The sequence below is a fragment of the Blennius ocellaris genome (assembly GCF_963422515.1).
Source record: "Blennius ocellaris genome assembly, chromosome: 14".
Taxonomy (NCBI): domain Eukaryota; kingdom Metazoa; phylum Chordata; class Actinopteri; order Blenniiformes; family Blenniidae; genus Blennius; species Blennius ocellaris.
This window is the reverse complement of record NC_137663.1, coordinates 12,278,515-12,299,353: the sequence shown is the minus strand read 5'-3', so window position 1 is coordinate 12,299,353 and position 20,839 is coordinate 12,278,515. Positions and strand designations below refer to the sequence as shown.

At 44.3% G+C, this 20,839-nt stretch overlaps 1 protein-coding gene across 6 annotated transcripts in view; it reads right to left on the bottom strand.

Moving 5' to 3' along the window:
* The window catches only part of tcf7 (transcription factor 7), a 64,438-nt gene that overhangs the window by 10,157 nt on the left and 33,442 nt on the right, over positions 1–20,839 (bottom strand). For 4 of the 6 annotated variants that reach the window (XM_080508225.1, XM_080508226.1, XM_080508227.1 and 1 more), the window contains exons 4-6: positions 15,357–15,483; positions 5,047–5,134; positions 1,192–1,281 (exon numbers count right to left, since the gene is read on the bottom strand). In XM_080508225.1, the coding sequence (XP_080364351.1) occupies positions 1,192–1,281; positions 5,047–5,134; positions 15,357–15,483 (305 nt within the window). The remainder of the gene's footprint in view (positions 1–1,191; positions 1,282–5,046; positions 5,135–15,356; positions 15,484–20,839) is intronic. The other 2 variants (XM_080508230.1, XM_080508228.1) reach the window with 1 other exon arrangement.

Below are 20,839 nucleotides of genomic sequence, written 5' to 3'. Positions count from 1 at the left end.
CTTGCAGTAATGTCTTAGCGGCTGTGACGTCACCACTAGAGGGCGTCCCAACATCACTACAAGAGATGAGAGGGAGGATGGATGCCTCAAACCCCCAGTAACTGCACTCGAACATTCTCAAACGTTCTGTGATTTTTCTCAACTTTTCCCCCCAAGTTTCTCAGATAAAAGAACGACAAATGAACTTCTCCAACTTGAAGAGTTAAGACTGTCACAACTGGATGAAGGAAAGCAGCGATAAGCAACGTTTGCTGCGAGCTCGTGGCAGCTTGAACACCTGGCTGGGGGGGAAACAAAAAAAAAAGAAGCTGATTTTGATGTTTGCTTTTACCTTTATGAGTGAGAAGCAGCTTTTAGGTGGGATTTAGTCTCAGTTCATTGAGAAGGATTTTGTCTTACATGACACAATCTGGCATTTTTAACCCAAATGTATTGGTAACAAAAAACAACAACCCCAAAACACTTTAAGGCAATATTTATGGATCTGAAAATATGATTAATAATCTGCATAATCATATGATTCATCATCCGTAACTGTACGTTATAGTGTGTTGTTAATTTTTGACTTGTCATTTAACTGCAACGAAAGCCCACCTTTCCTGCTCATACAGGTAAAAACTGTACGTGTTGTGTTTGCAGAGCTGCAAAGAAAGAAGCGTGTATGTGGTGCAAGAAGAGGTTTTAAAAAAAACAAACAAACTTGGAAGTCGTGACACAAGTTCACAGTCAGCATCTAAAGTGCCACCTTTCTGTGCTACATAGAATTTTTTTAAAAAGGACTTTCACAGCTTTTAAATGGAGTTTTATGAAACAGGTGCACAAAAGACAGGAGAGACGACGTCAAAAAGCAAGATATTTAGAAGTTTTTCTGTGTGTGTCGAAGCCTTGGTGTTCTGCAGCAGAGATTAGCTCGGCGTGGCTCGGTCTGCTCTGACTGAGTTTTTTTTTTTTTTTGGCAAAAAAACGCTGAACTGGTCCTGTTTACAGCACACTTGCCTCCAATTGGTCCTTTTCACAGCAGCTGTCCAATAAAAAAAAAAATGTGACGGAGGGGCCGAGCGCGAGTTTGCCACGCTGAATGGAAAACTCCTGCTCAGGCATTGGTAAATGTACTGTAAACAGGAGCTGGTGATGCATGGCGTTGCTTTTCTTTTTCTTTTGTCTGGGCTCAGCCCTGGGCTCGGGGGGTACCTGGAGTAGGACGAGGCGCTGGAGAGATTGGGGGAGTAGGACTGCCTGAATCCACAGGGGGACAGGGCAGGGTAGACTGGCTGGCCCTGCCTGCCACGGTACAGCAGAGGGGAGAGACGGCAGACGTTGCTGCCCTTTAGCGTTACAGGTACAAGTTGGCTTGTGTGTCCCCCCCCCCCCCCCCACCAATAAAAAAACAACCTTTAAAAACCTTCATGGAAACATCGAGTTAAAACTCATCCTCGCTTTGGAAACAAACCTTGAACTGCTACGATCTCATCATGTACTCCTCTTTCAGCCTCCCGACACAACTTATTCATCAAACACCTCTGAAGATATGTATATTTTACAATGCCGCATTTGAATGTACGAGCTGAATAAATAACCGCTGAGCTGAACTTCCCATCCTCGCGCCCCGTTTTAGTATTCTTACACAAAAGTTTAATTAACAGGGTTTAATGCCTCTCGTGACGCACAGCGATCCTCCTGTGGAAAGTCTGGATCAGCACTGTTGACAGCTGTGTGAGTCAATACTGGGCTTACTGGGAGCACACACACGCACACACACACACCGTGGGAGGTCGAGGGTGGGGATGGGATGTAAGGAAGAGCCTTTGATATGTAGAAAACCACACATCTACCTCCTGAGAGCCAGTACACCCCCCCCCCCCCACACCTCCCTTCTCCCCCAACTGATTCATCCTTGTGTTTTATCGTATGCGCACACTTCAATCTGCATGTACCATTTAAAGCACCTTTACGATTATCATTATCATCACATGCGCTTCCATCTCTCATCTCCTCCCCTTCTTCTCATCTCCGGCTCTTTCTTTCGCCCTCCAGGAAGCCGCGCTGCGCACACTGGAGCCCGGCCCGGCGGCAGTCCTGGGCGATTACAGGACTCGGCTGCCTCGCAACCCGGATTTACCTCGAGGTCACACGGCGACACAGGTCACAAGTGCTGCACAGGTAAAGGCGGGGCACGATTCAAAAACAATCCATCAAGTAGTGTGACTTGTATTGGTTCCAAAGCCAAAACTCAGTTTTAAAAATGAGTTGAGGACTATTCAAGAAGCCGCCGCGGCTCCAGAGCGGCGGCGTTAGAGAAACACCGACCATGTGACATGCATGGCTGGACAGAGGTATGTCGAGAATGAAACGAGAAGCGTAACAATGTGCTCCGCTGTGGCCGGTGGCACTGTGTCGTCGCTCGTACTCAACAGAGGAAGCTGGAAATGTTGAGTTGAAGACTGCACAAGTTCCCCGATTATTGCCCTTTTGGCATTTAGTTAAAGAGTGAAATCTGGCTGCTCAGAACTACAACCCCCCCCAAAAAAGAAAAGAAAAATCTTCAAATATAATTACTTTCAAGCAAGTATATTTCATCGATTCCCAGATCTTCACTGTGAGACGAGGGTATTCACATTACACCATCATTTCAAAAGTACTGTAATTCAGTTTCATTTCATTTCACTGAGCTTGACTGATCATTCTTACTTTGTTTATTTGTCACTTTCTCTCCCTCCCTTATGGCGTGATCGTTCTGTCAGTCACCCGCGAAGCAGCTCGAGTTGCATCAATAGTGAGATACAGTTCAAACTTGATGGATCAACTTATGGATAGTATTTTTCTATTTTTTTTCCAATATTTTACCATAGTCTGATTCCATAGTGCGGAGTTTCAAATAGTAACTTACTGGCTGAGGAATTGTGTCTTCCATTAGGTGTGTCAAAATATGTTGATGCAGTACATAAATTGAAAATATACACGCAAAAAAAAAACAAAATGCTATTTAAATGTGTCTTCTTTGGTCAATAGAGAATCCAGTTGCATACAAGCGATGGGTTTGAATATTTCTAACTGATTTTAATACCGTTTCCTGTTCACGCCACGGCGTTGTATATTACACAACAAAACACATCCTGGCTTGAAACAATTAACAGTCCACCCAGCGGGCCGAGGGGGCGTCCAGAGGTGGTCAAGTGAGGGAAAAGGACACCAGACCGGGCTGCAAATCCAAACAACAGAGAACAACGGTCTGACATTTAACGGCTCGCCCCCCCCCCCCCCCCCCCCCCCCCTCCTCCTCCTCCTCCTCCCCCCCACCCAGTGTAAGAAGCGCACAACAAGGGGCCAAAACAAGCAGATAATCTGGGTTAAAGGAGATTAGCCGTTAATAATACTTGTGAAAATCCATAGTGAGGCCTTCTTGCCCGAAAAAGATTAAAAAAAAAAAAAAAAAAACGCCTGTAAATCAGAGACTTGACAAATGTCTGGAGAGCAGAGAGCTCGTCCTACAGAAACATGAAAAACAGACATAAACACACATATAAGCGAATGCACACAGAAACTTTGGAAAGCTTTCATCCCAAATCTCCATGACATTTGATGTAAGCCTTTAACTATTCCTGGAGGGGATTTGTCCAGGCACAGATATTGTAGGTTGTAATAAATGGATTTGTGTTGATCCATAAATCAATGGAAGTCTGACATTATAAGTTTACAATCAGCCAGCGTGACATTGAGAGCTCACAATCAACCAAACGGGGGGGCGGGGGGGGCTGGAAGGGAGCGAGCGAATGTGGAACAGATGTGACTGTTTTAGGTCTCCTGTCCTCGCTCTGCCACACTCCTGCCCCGAAAAGCAGGAAGACACTGGAGCCGAAAGCAGCTCCGTCACCAGAACGACGTGGGGAGGATGCGTGCCAATTAATACACAAACATATAATCGGCCAATCGTAGTAAGTAAATGAAGAATACTGCAGAACTGGTGTGAAAATAGTCCCTTTTTCCAAAATGATACACAATCAGGTGCATAAATTCAACATGTGCCAACAAAATAATAATAAAATAGAATTTTGTTTAGCATTGGATCCAACGTTTTCCAGTTGTCCACGTTGGCTTTGGTCTTGACCGAAGGCCGCGGCCTGAAGACACGAGCCCGAAACAAACAGCGATCAAAGAACGTGGTTTCCATGACAACGGGGCCTTGGGTTAGCGGCACTGACAGCAGGTGAGCCGGTGATGTATGGACGGCCGACCCAGGTCGGTGTATGTCACAGCTTTAAAACGATGATGATGTCAGGAGTGACGGTCTTGACACGTTTCGGGGGAGAATTACAGCTTCGTTAATCAGTCTGAAAGGTTTGTGAGTGAAGGGTTCATTGGTGAGAGACCAACAGTGGGAGAGAGTTCTATAGAAAAAGATCAGAGTTCAGAGCCAGGAGAGAAGCCAAAACTCAAATTGTACACATTACCCAGGTTTAACAGTCATCAAGTTGATTTTCTTTTTTTTTTAGGGAGTCAGGATTTAGTTTAGTTTAGAGTCCCAGTGTACTACAAGGAGTCTAGGTTGATTTTAAAAAGTCCTGCAGAATGTGATGTCTTGTTTTACAAGTCTGGTTTAAAGAATCTGTACAGACAGTTGAAAGAAAGCTGGATAATCCATGGGGGGGGGGGGAGTCCAGAGCCAAAGTAAAGTTTAAAATCAATTCTAAAGAGTCTTGGTGGTTTGAAAAGTCCAGGTTACATACTCAAGTGTCCAGTTTAAGCTTTAACAGCCCATGCTTATTTTTTTCAAGCTGGTATTAAAGAGCAAAAATAAGTTAATAAATGTATTCCCGCTAAGTGAATACATGCCTGGTCTTTTTCAACATAGAAAATGGCGAGCATGTTCCAAAGTTACTCCCTCATTCGGTGTGATTCCACAAGTTTACCACCTTTCAAAGCACGAGAAACAAAGTAAAAAAGAAATCGAGGGCAAAGTCTTTCATTTTCTTGGTACTTTAGCCTAAAATGACACAAAATAATACACAAAATTAGTAATCCCCGTGTGTGAGTGCATGTGGAACTCACCAGCTCATGGAGGGACTGATCTGGCCGACGCCGCCTGGAGGGAGGGAGTAATAACCTGAGAGGTCCTGGGACTGGTGCCTGTGAACTCCTGGAGGACAGTCAGACAAACATCGACATTAGATAGATTTACGGTAATCATACCCCAAATTCCTGAAATACTCTTTTTTTTTTTGGTTTCACCATTTTATTAAATAAGATTTTTTTTCTAAAGTCAAATCGAACAATCTCATGGATGTGTCAACCTCTCTTTCTGTCTTCATTAGGTGGAGGGTGGGGGTGAGTGGGATAGGGTGGGGGTGGGAGGTGTAGCCTGAAGCCTGGGAACCTGGTATCATTTGCTGACAAAGGTCTGAATACGTCACACAATGCAGTGTGTGTGTGTGTGTGTGTGTGTGTGTGTGTGTGTGTGTGTGTGTGTGTGTGTGTGTGTGTGTGTGTGTGTGTGTGTGTGTGTGTGTGTGTGTGTGTCCCTCCAACTGGCAGCCGATGATGCCAGTCGGTTTCCCCCAGGTTTACGCTCCACCGGTCCGAGACTGCGGTGAGGTGCCCACACTCTAAACACGCGTACACGCCGGCGGGAGCAGACGTGCACACAAACAAACATTCCTCATCTCTACTTACAGCCGAAAGATGTTTTCCAACAAAAGAAACACAGACAGCTCGACTCTGCGCCCTCACACGGTAAATATCCCGTCTCCCTCCCGACAGTCTCTCCCTTTGTGCCCTTCAAAGGAAGTCATTTGTCAACAGGCAGCACCTAGCACTTAGCGCGGCCCGGCTGCTAACCTGTGTTTGCAGCGGAGGAATGCTGCAGATGACTGTAATTTGGCCGCGGCTCCGGGCCTGTTTCAGGACCCCGAGCTGCTATAAATCTGGATGACAGGAATGTGACTGAGGCAGTCGACCCGTCTCGCTGCCCCGGCCCTTCCCCTCGCCCCGTCCCGCCACGCCCTTCGTCATCCTTCCTTCTCACCGTCCGGACTGCCATCGCTCCTCGCCCTCGGTCTCACTCCCCCTCCTTACCTCTGACCTCTCTTTCCGCCTCCCCTCCTGCAATTGTCTTGTTCTTTATCTCCTTCATTACAGACCTCAAGTTCTTCTCCTGTCGTTTCGTTGTCCATTTGCAGACATTCCCCGTCCACGTTGCTTTTTGATCTTTGGGAGATCCATTATTTTGGTCGTCCGAAAAAGGACTTTAAATACCACTCGCATATCTGTTCATGTCATTCTCACGGATTTGTTTGCAATTTTGGGGAAAATTTTATGTATTTTCAACCCGAAGAAAACACACAAGTTGTAACCCTGAGCAAGATTAAACTTGTTAAAGCCAGTTTCAGACTTGATCTTGTGTCAATAGTCTTGTCGTTCAGCTGGATTTCCATCTGTGCCAGAGAGTTTACAAAAATTATGCCTTTACTTCAGTGTTCACCAGAAATCTAAACTCAAATGCCTCGTTTCATGAAGCCTTCAGAGTAAATGTTTGTGAAGCAGTATTATACTTTAACAATATCAAAACTGCATAAACAGTAATATTAAATAATCAACAGTAATATTACCCACTCAGATAACAGTATATTAAATAGTGAAGATGTGATCAAAGCTCATGTAAGCGTCGCGGGGAGAACTCGCGAAAATAGACTAACCGAGATATTTACACATATTTCAGGATGCATAACTCTCTATTAATATAAAATAAATTTTTTGAAAACTGAATATCGTAAGTCAGACTTGCACAAAACGGCAAAAACAAAGGGCCTGTTGAGAACAATGCAGCGCCGCAAAGGGGCTGCATCTTCTGGCAAAGTTCTCCACCAGCCGAGCCGACAAGCACCACGACTGCTTTCTGTTGAAAGAATCTCAAGGTGCGAAGAGTCTTTTCTTCTCTGTCCAGACACTGGTAAGATGACTCACAGTTCGCACGCTTCTCCGGTGAATCATCAATGCAGAAAGGAGAAGAAAAAAAAAAAAGTGTGTCAGAAAATACCTGCATTTTTAATGAGAGGCGAGTCTGTTCACACTAAACACTGTATTCGTTTCACTCCGAGGACTCAACCGTTTCACTCTTAATGCTTTGATTGCACGTCTCATCCTCTCACGGGGCAGCAGTGATATTGTCAGGGAAATATTTCCGCTCGGTGGCTCCGACGTGCGTCATTCATAACCCGAGGTGGGAGATATTGTTTCAAGTAAACGTTTACCCTCCCACCCGGCGCGCTTTGCGAAAAGATGAACTGTTAAAGCTTTCCTTTATGTTCCCCTTTTACTCGTGGCAACACGCCCCACACACACAAAATGAGCATTTTGCTGCTTTGCCAAAGGGCTTCCGTCAGTTCTGAATGTGCCGCAGGGCGAGCGTTAATATTAATGACCTGTGAGGTTAAAAGTGAATTGATTCTCATCGACCAAAAGGGACTGTCCAATTCAAGCTCTGATATTAAATATTTGCAGTAAAGAGTAGTCATTAATAAAACAAGCATTAATATCAATGAAGGCAGAAAGCCATCGATATATTTAATATTCTTTGTCAAACGTCCAAATCATATTACTGTGGCTTCATCTGTCACACTTGCAAGTGACGTTTTCAGCTCGCCGTCACGCCGCCAAGTCCTGCCTGCTGTTGGGGAAACTGACGAGGGAAAACTAGCTGCAGTTCGCGGCGGCCCGTTTTCTTTGGAATGCCCCTTTAAAAGCTGCTGTCTAATAACAACTACAGCAACTATCTCACGGTCTCCATGTCAGCGTCTCGGGAAAGACTTCAAAGGGGGAACCATTTGAGTCAAACTCTGCTCTGCGTGAGCTCGGCATCGCAACGTGTGCATGTTCAACCGAGAGCCCAGGAGCCGAAAATAGTATTACTGCGACGATAACGTGCTGTGGTGGGGTTTTTTTTTTTTTGTTACCACTGAGAGTGAAAGTGATGCTGCATCCAAGCATTTTTAAAGTGACTTGACAATCAGCAACAGTGTGGTGTACATAAAAGAGCCCATGACCAGAAGACACTTTGTAGTGTTGGGTTACAGTAAATGTGGTAATAAGCGCTGACAAATCTCTTTGTTTTTTTTACTGAAGTGCTGGAACAGTTACTTGAAAATACGTAATAGTAAAAGTCCAGTTTTTACAGTGTAAAACTACCCCAAGTCACAGCCAACACGCCTCATTTAAATTATTTTTTTTGTACTGTTATTCATCACGTTTCACCTGCAAACACATAGTTTCCCCACCTGGCCTCTGTTTGAACACACTGACTCACACTCGCGCTCTCAAATCCAAAATGGTCCACCTTCAGGCATTTATGATTCACCCAATCATTCATTTTTAAATGTCTTCCTTTTTTTTTTTGCTGCCAAGGTTACCACGTTCATATTTCATCGTAGAGAAGAAATGATTGAAGTACAGACAAATACATCCAATAGATCTCAAAATGAGCAACAAAAGCCTTCAAAGAGTAGTTTTGTTGAGTCTGATGGTGAGATCATTGCTTTATTTGATGTGGGACCATTGGAAAAGCACTGGGGTTGTCCCACTGTGGTTTGCGTTTCCATGGTCACCTTTTTTGTCAATCTGACCGAATTCCTTTGGACTGAAACGTCAGATGATCCTGTTTACATGAATGCTTAATAAAGAGACAGACGATCTCCTTGATGCATGTAAAGGCTAATTCAATTTATGGAACAATCCCCATTTGCTCCCGTGTCCAGCTTCATCTGGAGACCAGTCAGCATTGACAAAGGATTCCTTGGCTCCAAACTGGTTGCGACACTAATATTTGTTGAAAAATGCTGCACCTGTCGTATTTTAGGGCGACGTCATGCATCATCAATCTGATGTACCGTTTACACGGACTCTGATCATAAACAGGTTCACACCTCCTGCTCTGATCAGATCAGAACTTCAATCAGAAAGGGTTAATTTAATCAGATTGAAGGGTTCACGTGACGACCAAAACTAAATCCATTGTGGTTATAAGGTTGTTGTTTTTTACCTATATTATATTCACTGTGCTCAAATTGACATTATTGTCTCATTACTAAAGTAATTTACTTGAGAAACCAGAACCTGAATGTATCAAATCAAATCTCAGGTTGTAATAAACAGTATTGACTACAAGAAAATATCATTCCGGGACAGAGAGACTCTTGCTACATCCAGTATATAATGAGTGTCGCGACTCCTGGCTCAGGGAACGGAGCACACTCCTGTTTGCAGTGAGACTGCCGAGCGGGGAGACGCATGGTTTACTGTGTGACGTCACGTGCAGCCTGGACCCGGTGAGCACACGTGTTTCACTTCAGCTTTTCCTCTCTGAACGTTAGAACCTGTGACCTGTCGTCCAGGTCGAGACTCGTGTCGCGGTTAATGACTACGTTTTCATTTAATGCTCTAAAATGAAGGGACTTTGAGCTCCATTTGCCAAATGGATCGACACGAGTATTCACGACGTGTGATTTGTGCTGAAAGGGCATTTGAACTGCTTTGTAAAAAAAAAAAAAAAAAAAAAAAACTGATTAAACATGTGACTCAACTTTGTCACAGGCCATTATATTCTATTACATAAATCAATGAATTGCTTGTACATTTATTTAATTTTTTTAATAAATATAATATAAATATAGTCACAAGGTGAAATGATAGAATTTGCTCATCACAAAGGCTGTAATTTGAAAACCAGACAAACTGCCTCCGACCCCTGCTGGTCCCGAGGGGCAAACATGAGATCAATAACGCACTCACTCTTTTGTTGATCTAATCAACAAATGTGGACTATGGAGCAGTTTTCTTGTTGGTTTTAGAAAGACTGCATCTTTTTAGAGGCCTCTATTATTATTTAACAAATCAACATACGGTACATCTTTTTTTTTTGGAGGCACAATTGCACATAATCCAAAAAAGGAAAAATGGTCATCTGCATTTGTTTATTTTTTCTTTTAAATAAAAGCTTAAATATATATTTTCCCCGCTGTTCTTTTCGAGATAGAAACTGCATCGAAGTGAAGCAATAAAACTGAAAAAGTAAGACTCCACTAAATAAGAGAGGGGAGAAAAAAAATGTCTTACTGTACATTGTTCATTTTATAAATTAAATTAACTTGATCTCATTGCAGATTTTCACTGCTTTCCAGTCTAGAGCGCTCTACACCGTCACTCACATTCACACTCACACAAAGTGGCTGTGGAATTTACCCGACCACCGTTGGGAGCAATGTGGGGTTCGCCGTCCTGGACGGGGTGGGATGAAAGATCGAACCACCACCCAATTGGGGTGGGAAGACGACCTGCTCCACCAAAACTAGTCGCCCCAAAGTCAGCTACTCGCCACCGTTTCATTTGGGAAAAATTATAGTTTTGATCGTTTCATCGGCTCCGACTTAATGCGTTACGTAATTACAAGCCGGAGAACAAAGTTTATCATTTTGTTGCATTCCAACTAGTAGTCTAGCGACTTGTGGACACATAAACAGGAGTAGAAAAAAAAACAACAACCAACTCTGGTTACCCTGGAAACAGCCATCCTTGCTTTCGTGTCACTGTCACAGGAAAAGCCCCGATTTTATGTCTCCTGCAGCATTGGGGTGGGGGGGGTGAAGTCAAGCTAAACTTAGACCTGGGATTAGTGAACTCTGCATTTCGCCAAAATGTTGACAAACACTAGATTCTTGTGTTTCTTCATAAACACACACACGTTATAATGGGGGGAACAAATCTAAAGGCAAATCAGAGGTGTTAAAATATTACTCAGAAGCAGTATATCACAACAGTGGCCGATGATGGAAACGAGACAGGAAACAAGAGCGCTAAATGTAAAACACTGGCGGGAGAGCAAGTGTCAAACGAAACTTTCACACACAAAGCAGTAGACGAAGCTTCAATAAGTAACGCTCGGCTGGCTGGCACAGACATGGTGTCATGAGGAGCGGGGAGGACGACGCGAAGAATAGTCTCTTACATGGTGGCAGTTCAGAAGAAAAAAGTGTGATGCAATCCGTTGGGCAACAAAATCAAAAGACAAATCGTAATCGAAACTTCTATTTTTGCTTTGACCTTTTCTAGCGTGTCATGCTTGACTTGGGAGTATTGCTCCGGAAGTGACAAAAACACAAGAGATTAAATAATCACGAAAGAGACAAAAGAAAAGACTATATTTTCATTATGAAGAACACGATTGTGGATTTGAGTGTGTGGGGGGGGGTTGTGCAGGATTTTGGAGTAAAAATGGCTGGTGGCTGTGTGACTTCACCGGAGTTCCATTTGTAAAGCTGTAAAGTAACTTTGAAGCCCAAGCTGTGCCTTTATAAAGCCAACAACTGAAGCTTAGTGCAAGCAATAAAAGCATGAATACAGAATACGACGAGTAAATCCTGAACAGTCACTCTCACTATTAGATAATGTGTTACTCTTTATCTGCAGTAGGTTTCCTAATATGTCTTAAATTATCGTTCATGTGTTTTGACCTGAATATGCTTCCCCACTATGAACTTACTAATTATGATCAGACTTTATATTTAGCATTATACCGTTTGCTTCATGTACATGTTGAACAACATGACGGAGTGGCCTTATTACATACTCACGAGGTTATCCAAGGTTATTCAAACCTCTTTATTCTCCTTTCTTCTCTCTTTTAGTTCATTTTCTTCAAAATGTTTAGAAATACCCATTTTAAAATGATGAACGCGCAGCAACTCTCCATCCTGGGACACCAGAGTGAAACGTTACACGAGCTCAATAGCACTTAAAGATTGCCGTCGAGTTTCTCTGTTTGACTTGATCCATGTTGTTTATTTCCACGGGACAAACAGAAACCAAACGAGATGCAAATAAAAAGTCGTCTCCAATTCAACGGTGGTCTCTCTTTTAAAAGTGCGCAGAAGTGGAAAAAGCCTGTTGCCTCGTCTCTTTGCTCGGCAAATGGTTTGTTTTGTTGCTGGTTTAAAAAAAAAACAACTAGCCGACAGGTTTCCTAAAACAGAAGCAATCAGGCTCGAACTCTTACAAAATGCTTCAAACTCAGTCTAAACAGTACACAGGATGCCGAGTACATGCAGTACAGGTTCTTTGTTTAGTCCGTTACCTGAAACTGAAATCTGGGTCAAAAGCACTCGGGGGGGGGGGGGGGGGGGGGGGGGGGTTTAACTTGTTACAACATGAAATCAATGCTGCCGGGTCATTAACCCCCAAAAAATGTGCTGGACTAAACTTGTGAAAGTCTTCCACCATTTCTATGGAAAGAAAAACAACAACAAACTTCTGTTTCAGGTCATCTATTTGCAGGCGGCCTGCACTCAAGAGTGAACAGTGCGAGCCAGAGGAAGGCCTCAGATTAGGTCCCCCGGTAATCCTCTGAATTTCTGTCGCCGGGCCGTGATAAGATATTGATCCACACGGAGATCAGAGGGGCGGCACATCTTTGAGGAGGAAATAGGGGGGGAGAGAAAAACATGACATCAGTCATGAGGTAAGTCATACCTGTGACCAGCTGATGAATGACAAGGCGCGGTGCGTGTGTGTGTGTGTGTGTGTTTGTGTTTGTATTCTCGCGTGTGCTTCGTGATGTTCCCCAAGTGAAAATGTCATCATAGTCTCAGGTGAGATGGTCTGACAAAAGGGTACGTGCGGCCAGGTGTTGGCAGTGTGTGTGTGTGTGTGTGTGTGTGTGTGTGTGTGTGTGTGTGTGTGTGTGTGTGTGTGTGTGTGTGTGTGTGTGTCGGCGTGCACAAGTTAGAAGCAGGTGGCTCAGTCTGTCATTAAGGGCTGAGTCACTTTGTTCGCGTCAGCCGCGGACACACACGCGCACACACACATACACACACACACACACACACACATACACATACAGTCTAGACCAGACAAGGAGAGTGTGTTTGTCGGAAGACGGGGATTTCCAGACGGAGCAGGCAGGAGATTGCCTGAGGTCACACTCTGTCTAATACCTAATCAGGGCTGATAAAAGACTTTTGTTCATCCCGCCCCGCTTCCCCCCCCCCCCCCCCCCCCCCTATTTTTTTTTATTTTCCACTCTATTCTCAACCTCCTCTCCTTGTTTTCGGGAAAATAACTGAGAGGTGGGGGTTTGCTTTCTCACAACAGGCATCGAAATCAGTAAAACGAAGGAAACGCCGTCGATGCTGAACACGGGCCGCGCCAGACCGACGAACTGAAAGCTGCAAATGCGGTTCACAAAAATCATCACCTGCCTGAAATGTGATTGACACGGGCTGTATTTTCCAATTTCTTCACAGCGGCGCTTGTGCCTAATGCGTCGTGCTTTCTTGGGAGTTGTAAAAGTTGCAAAAGCAACAGGGGCCAATTACCTTGGACTGCTAATTTTTACGCTGAACGTCAACACACTCAAAGTGAAGGCTCGACCCCGACGTGTGTCTCTGCTGGTAAACACAAGCTGCGGCGCAGCAACACAACAAGGAATTAGACCTTTCAAAACGTGCGTGTCAGGCTCACTGGAGCTCATCACTTCAATCATGAATATGTAATCTATTAGTTTCATTTCAATCCACACACACATCACTTTCCCCTCTTCCGCCGAGTTAAATACCATAAAACAGATTGCTGGTTAAGAGAAGGTGTGGATGACCATTTGCAATTAATTGAATATTTGACCTTTATATTTAAATATTTTAGCTAAATAATGTTTTTAAAGCGATGCTATACTGGATCCTTTATAATTGAAACATTCATTGAAAAAGTTGAAATCGACTGCGAAACCCACAACGGATATGATTTCTTTTGGTCAAATGATCAAAAGAAAAGAAAAAGAATGATCACAAGTAACTGGAAGCCAAACTGTAACTGGTCAGCCAAGTGTCACAATTACCTCAACTTATTTCCACATTAAAACGTCTTTTTTTAAAGTTCCAAAAACAAGATTTTCCTATTATAAGGAAAGTGTTTCATATACAGTTGAGGAGGAGCTGACTCACTTCTCGCTCATCAAAAAAAAAAAAAAAAAGGTCTGATTGATGATTGAAAACTCAAATCTTGATGATTACATTTGATTTTCTGCAAATCAGGATGTACTTCTTCACTCAGAGGTCCATGAAATTATTTAATCTTAAAAATACATTCATGCGACGTGTAGCTTTCCAGAGAAATCTGTCTTATTATGCAGTGATTAGTCCTCATAGGAGCATGAATGTGGTCAGCAGACTTTATGGTAAAGTTCATGAGCCGAAAAAAAGAAGAAGCTAAAAGCCAGTCAGACTGTTTGAATACAGTGGCTTGAACCCCGGCAAATTGGCATATGTACGAGAACAGCCACTCCTCATACACGTCTGCTTTGTCTTCAAAGGGCCTTAAAAAGTGGTTATGAAACCCCGATGCATTGGCCTCTGGGGATCACGACTGCGTTCGGCAAATTCAACATCGAAATGGTCGGTAGTTGAGACGCCGTTGCCCCAGAAAATCTAAAACAGACCCGACTTAACTCTGCCACCCTTCAGGCCCTGCCTCCAGCGGGGCAGAAAGCCTTATAAGTGTTTAAATGTCAGGGTGTGTTTGTTTGTGACTTCCAAACAGAGTGCAGTGTGTGTTTGTATGTGCAGTGCTTGTTAAGGAGAACCGTGTGTGCGCTGCTGCGATGGTTTGTGCGATTGTCACCCTAATTGCTTCCATCTTTATGCGTGTGCGCGCTCGTGTGTGCGTGTGTGCGTGCGTGCGTGTGGCTGGCGGTCCCCTTCAGAAGGGCAGGCCACTTCAGAGCAGCTGTGGGAGCGCCACAGGCTGACGGAGACTACCACTACCACTTCACACACGGCGTGCGTGCCTCTGTGTGTGCGCGTGGCCGTGGACGAAATGAGAAATCAACAAACATTATGTGCATATATGAAGGTGGGGTGGGGGGTGGGGGGGTGGTGGTTGAATACATCACATGTGTCATTTTGCAATCCGTGTGCGAGTGTCTGTTTCTGCTAAAGTAAGGCGACGGTCGCGCTGCATCTGTGCATGTGTGATGAGTGATGCGTCGACAGCTCGACCAGATCACAGCGTGTGCGCGAACCGCCGTGTCGGCAACAATTCAGCAGCTGTCTGGACTTTGTCTGTGACCATTCTTGTGTGTGTGTGTGTGACCCCCGACTTGAGCAATGACAAGGACAGGTTTGTCTTCTGCGTGCCTGCGACAGCACCGAGTACGTAAACTCCTGTCGAGAGAGAGACAGAGACAGAGACAGAGACAGAGACAGAGAGAGAGAGAGAGAGAGAGAGAGAGAGAGAGAGAGAGAGAGAGAGAGAGAGAGAGAGAGAGAGAGAGAGAGAGAGAGAGAGAGAGAGAGAGAGAGAGAGAGAGAGAGAATTCCCACCTGTTTTCTGGCTCATGTCTGTGGGCAGGTGTGGGGGACTGGGGCTGAAGTGGTCGTTGCCGTAGGGCAGGAGGGATGTCAGCGAGTGCATCCCGTGAGACTGCTGCACCACCGACACTTTGTTCGACTGCGAAAACCAAAAAGAAGGACATGCAAGGTTAATTTTGCAGGACTTTTGTGAAAAAAAAATTGCAAAGATACAAAAAGGTGGCAAAAGAGGAATCAAACAAGGCTTAACCAAATATCCTTCACCGTTATGCACATTTTCCGTTCATTTATTCGCTTCCATATGAAATTAGAAGATACATAAATTATAAAAAAAAAAAAAAAAAATTCAGCACACACGCAAAAGACTGAAAGAAAAGCTGCACGTGAGGAACATGGCTCGGAACAAAACAGATGGGCCGTACTTTACTAGCATTGGTCATCACTGGAGCAGAGGGGGGAGGGGAGAGGAGGAGTGGGAGGAGAGGGACCATTTGATCGATAAGCCTTTGATGATCAAGTGAGGCTGCGTGCGAGCTTATTTGCTTTCATGTTTCTGTTTACAAATGGCTTTCAATAACTTACGTGGAATCCAGTTATTGCTAATGCTCACAGCATGCTGGATGACATACGATATGTCACAGCGGTTTGCAGAGTTGGAGGCAGCTCAGCGGGCAGCCTTGAACACAGAACGGCGCAGCGCACGTTTGAACCTGGCTCCGCGAGTGTGTGTGTGTGTGTGTGTGGACTGGGTACTTTAATTGTTTCAGTGCGAGTGTAAATATGTGTCTTCCTGCACGAGTGTGATCGAGAGGCCTCATGAGCAAATGTTCGAATGGACCGACCTGCGTGCATGGTCGCTGCGTCTGTAAAGGTTCGCCATGCAGAAAAATCAGTTAAAAAGAAAAAAAACTGTTTTTAAAGCCGTTTTTATTCTCTACGCCGTGATGGGCCAGTTAGCGCGTGGGTGCTCGTCCGCTTGCACGAGTGTGTGTGAGTTCGTGTGTGTGTGTGTGTGAAGCGCGAAGCATCAGCACTACAGAGACGCAGATCTGCAGCTCCTTGCTGGGCCTCCTGCTGAGTTACAAAGTGAATACCTTATCACTTAAAGGCAGAGCTTGCCCACGCTACCCTCCGCATTACCACACGCACTCGCACACATTTTCGACAGCTGCTTTCCTATCAATCAGCATCTTAAACTCTCAGCGCGCACACGCACACACACACGGAAACGGACCCTCATGTGTATGCTACACGGCTAGCCGCTGAGCTAAGATCAAACTACTAAAACCGCTTTTAATGTTCAGAGACATGAAAACAAAACGCACTGCGTCTATAGCGGGGAGCCGAAGGGGGGAGTTGGGGGGTTGGGGGGGGTGGAGGCGGCACGGGGGGAGTGGATGGATGGGGGGGCAGGTAATGTGAGGGCAAAGTGGTGGAAAGACGTCGGGAATCAAGTGATGGAGGAAAAATACTCCCAAGATTTGGACGGAGTAGCTCATTCATCACGTTACAGGATGAGGCAATAGAAGGACCACGGCGTGTTCAGGAGACACAGGTTGAAGCCTGATTGAGCGCGGCAGAGTTAGAAGCGATGCGGCGTACGTGGATGACCGCTAACTACTTCACTCATCACAACGGAGAACTTTCAACGGGTGTTGCTAATTTGCTGAGGTGTTTGCATCATCGCCGCCTGCTGTCCTGTGGCTATTGCTCGTCTTCGCTCATTTGGGATGGAAGACAGCAGCTGTCAGGACTTCCGCTTTTACCACCCAAGTATTTGCACAGTATTAAAAGGTGGTTGTATCAAAAAAAAAAAAAAAAAGAAGAAGAAAGAAAGCCTGTATTCAGGTTTTGTGGAAAATGCAGGTGACTGCATAGTATTTATTTGTGTTTCGCATTTAGAAGTGTACACTCACGGGGCTTGCGACGTCTCAGAAATACACAAATTCACAGGTGAACAAGGTCTGTGGGCATTTCTCGACAAAATTTCACAGTATTTATACAGAAACTCGCCATGCTTTATAATCAAAACAAACATTATGGAACCTTTAACAGTGTTATCGTAGTGGCCAATTTACAGAAATTAGAGACTGGATGTTGAACGGCACTTAAAAAAGGTGGAACCTGGTGATTAGGCATGACATGGCAAGCAAATGTAGATTTTTAACTTCTATGTACCTGTGCAGTCAGAAAAGCGCATACAAAGTCCCATGTCATTTTTAAATGACTTTTACCTCTTTTTTTTCTGAAGGAATCAGATATTTGTGAGACGAGGAAAAATGCGTTTACACTACCTAATGTCACAAATTATAAACAAAGACACAGCTCTGTCCAGGGAAACGTAACGTACATCTTTGCTGTGGTAGCACTGACATTCAGCAGGGAAAATCCCAAATCGTGCACTTTGCATCAGCGGTGTGCTGCCTGAGAATGTGTGTGTGTGTGTGTGTGTGTGTGTGTGTGTGTGTGTGTGTGTGTGTGTGTGTGTGTGTGTGTGTGTGTGTGTGTGTGTGTCGAAAATGTTACGTGGCATTAAAATGTCTGCCCTGAATGCAAGTTAAAACTGTCAATGAAAGCAATAGTGGATAAATATTTGAATGCGTGTACAAGTTGTGTGAAAAGAGGGAATGGCACGGGGGAAGAAACGAGGCTGCAGAAACATTAGTATTCACCCCGGCGCCAACAATCCACCAAATGTGAAGTTCTGCATGGGAATCACACCGACATACAGTGCATGTACAGACACATGCACATGGAGTACGCACATATGGATGCACACATATATACACACACACACACACACACACACACAGCTAGGCTGCTTGGAGCCTTCCAATGTAGTTGCGGCTCCGTTTCACGTGCTGAGGTTGATTTAGCCGTTTTGCTGTAACATTATAGCCGCAAAATCGTCCATTTATGTTTCCTCTCTTCCTCGGGGTAATTAGCCAGCCTTGAAGTGGCTTTTGCTGTGCCTTCCTTTTTTTACACACACTCAGGGAGGCTGACTGAGAGCACTCATTTAACCCGTAATTATCAACCCCTCTGTGTTTAAGAAAAAAAAAAAGTCCACCCCCCCCACCACCACCAGCACCACCAGCACACACAACTTGCACATAATTAATCATTGCAGAAACAGGCGAGTTTTCACATGCATGTGTGGGGAAGTCGAACGGATAAGATCAGATAACACGTCTTTGAATACAAGACCTGTAGCTATGTCTATCAAAAAAAAAAAAAAAAAAGTGGGGTGGGGTGGAGGGGGTCATGACTACATATATTCAGGTGCACACACACACACACAGATGAAGGGAAAATGTCCCGCACCCTTTAATTTACAGGAGTTACCCACCCTTGCAGGCTGACATAAATCGCAGGGGTAGAAATTTATGGTGCAAATCAATAGTAAATACAGGGGGTGGAAACTGTGAACAAGTCAACCTTGAGGAGGGTTTTTTTTTTCTTCTTTTTCCCCCTCTTTAAACTGCAAATGACATGGATGAAGACCCGTCCGCCCATTCGGAACAGTGGTTTCAAACCAGGAAGTGTTGGGGGCAGGGTGAATCAGGTGAAGTTTCTTTTTTCCTTCTTTCAAGAGCCTCGACACAGAAAACTTTTGACATCCAAAAACAAGCTATGTCGACCACGCCCCACTCCCCTGCAGTGATTGGCATGTTGGCTGCACCTGGAAGTGGGCGGAGCTTCAAGCCTTGCACAGGTTCCTGCTCCAATTATAAAAAGGCACATTCTTCACATTGACACTCTGTTAGACGAAATGTTTAGTTTTTTTTCCGAATGTAGGTAAATTAGCCCGAGTGGAAAGAAGGTGTGCGAGTCTGTAGAAGGATGCATTAAGTGTGTGCTCAAACTCTGTGTTTATTTTAAATCCCATTTCGTGACCAATTCTATTTATTTGAACTTTGACACACAATTCATGTATACAAAAACGAGAATGCTCACTGAAAAAAAGAAATTACAATACTGCTGACTCAGCATCGAGTCACCTAGATCAGGAGTCTCCAACCCTGGTCCTCGAGGGCCCCTGTCCTGCATGTTTTAGCTCTCTCCCAGTTGCAACACACCTGATTGCAATGAAGGGCTCGTTATTGGGTTTTTCACAACCTTGGTGATGACATCATCATTAGATTCAGGTGTGCTGATGCAGGGAGACACCTAAAACATGCAGGACAGGTGCCCTCGAGGACCAGGGTTGGAGACCCCTGACCTAGATGTTGCTCTTTAATTAGCTGCTGCATTACTGTATCGGCAACATGGCAAACTTCACCACAACAAAAACGGTTGAGTCCCTTATTTTTTTTTATTAACCTCCAATTCAGTGATTCTGTGCAACACAGAAATCCTAGATTCAAGAGGGAAAGACCTTGCAGCAACAACTGGTGATTTCATCTTGGTTGCACTGCATCCACACACAAAAATTAATAAAATAAAAAAAAATAAATTCCCAGACACTCAGGCCGAGCAGGGGGTGGCCATGTAAACCCCGTAACCTGCTGGTCTTTCAATACAAGTATGCAAGTATCCAGCGATGCCAGTTGTTACTTGGCGGACCAGTTTTCACCGTGCATCATTGTGCTTTGTTTACTTCGGCGCTACTCCGCAGTGATTTTCATCCATTTGATAAAACGATGTTTAGGTGGAGCAGGCGGGCCCATTGGACGAGGCGGAATCATTTCTACGTGCGCGTGAAGAAACCCGGTGTCAAACAGCAGCGGCTGCCAGACCAATCATAATGCTTCGGTTTGTAGATTACATCAAAGATTTAATTACATCAAAGAGGCGATTACTTGCAAATGTACAATTAGATATCAGCACCTTTTAAAGTGCGTCAGGAAATCGAAACTGGCCCGCAGTGTCTCTGTAGTCTCATTTCACTTGAAAGGCCTTTGATTTATCAGCATATTGTTGCGGCCTTTTATCTTCACTCTATTTGAACAGAAATCTGTGGCTGAATACAAGAGTTAATGGGATCTCGGATATCACTAGTTTGTAATGACGGCCCTCCGCCTTGCCCTCATGCACACATACACACACGCACACACACGCACACACGCAAAGAAACACAGTTTGCCTGCACACACACTGATAAAACACCTCTAATGTATTCTTTAGTTTTCAGATGACACACTCAGTAGATTCGTCTCTTTTTGTATTTGAAGCGGAAATTAAAGCGTCCTCTCTCTTGCCCCTCTTTTCTGAGTGCTTTTGAGGCTAATGTCTTTAATCTCACATTTCATGGAGATGGCACATTAAAAACACTCAGTCACAGTTTGCTTCGCAATCGTCCTTGTCCTGCCTGGGGCTGAAATAAAGACATTTTATTTATTTTTTGTAAAAAAAAAAAAAAAAGCAATCAGTCAGGACAGTCGATTGGAACAAACGGTTGATTCAGGTTGTGGAAAAAAAAGTGATCTGACAACCCCAAAATTTGACCCAACAAACCTCCACATGGAAACAAATAGTCTATAAATCATGTATTA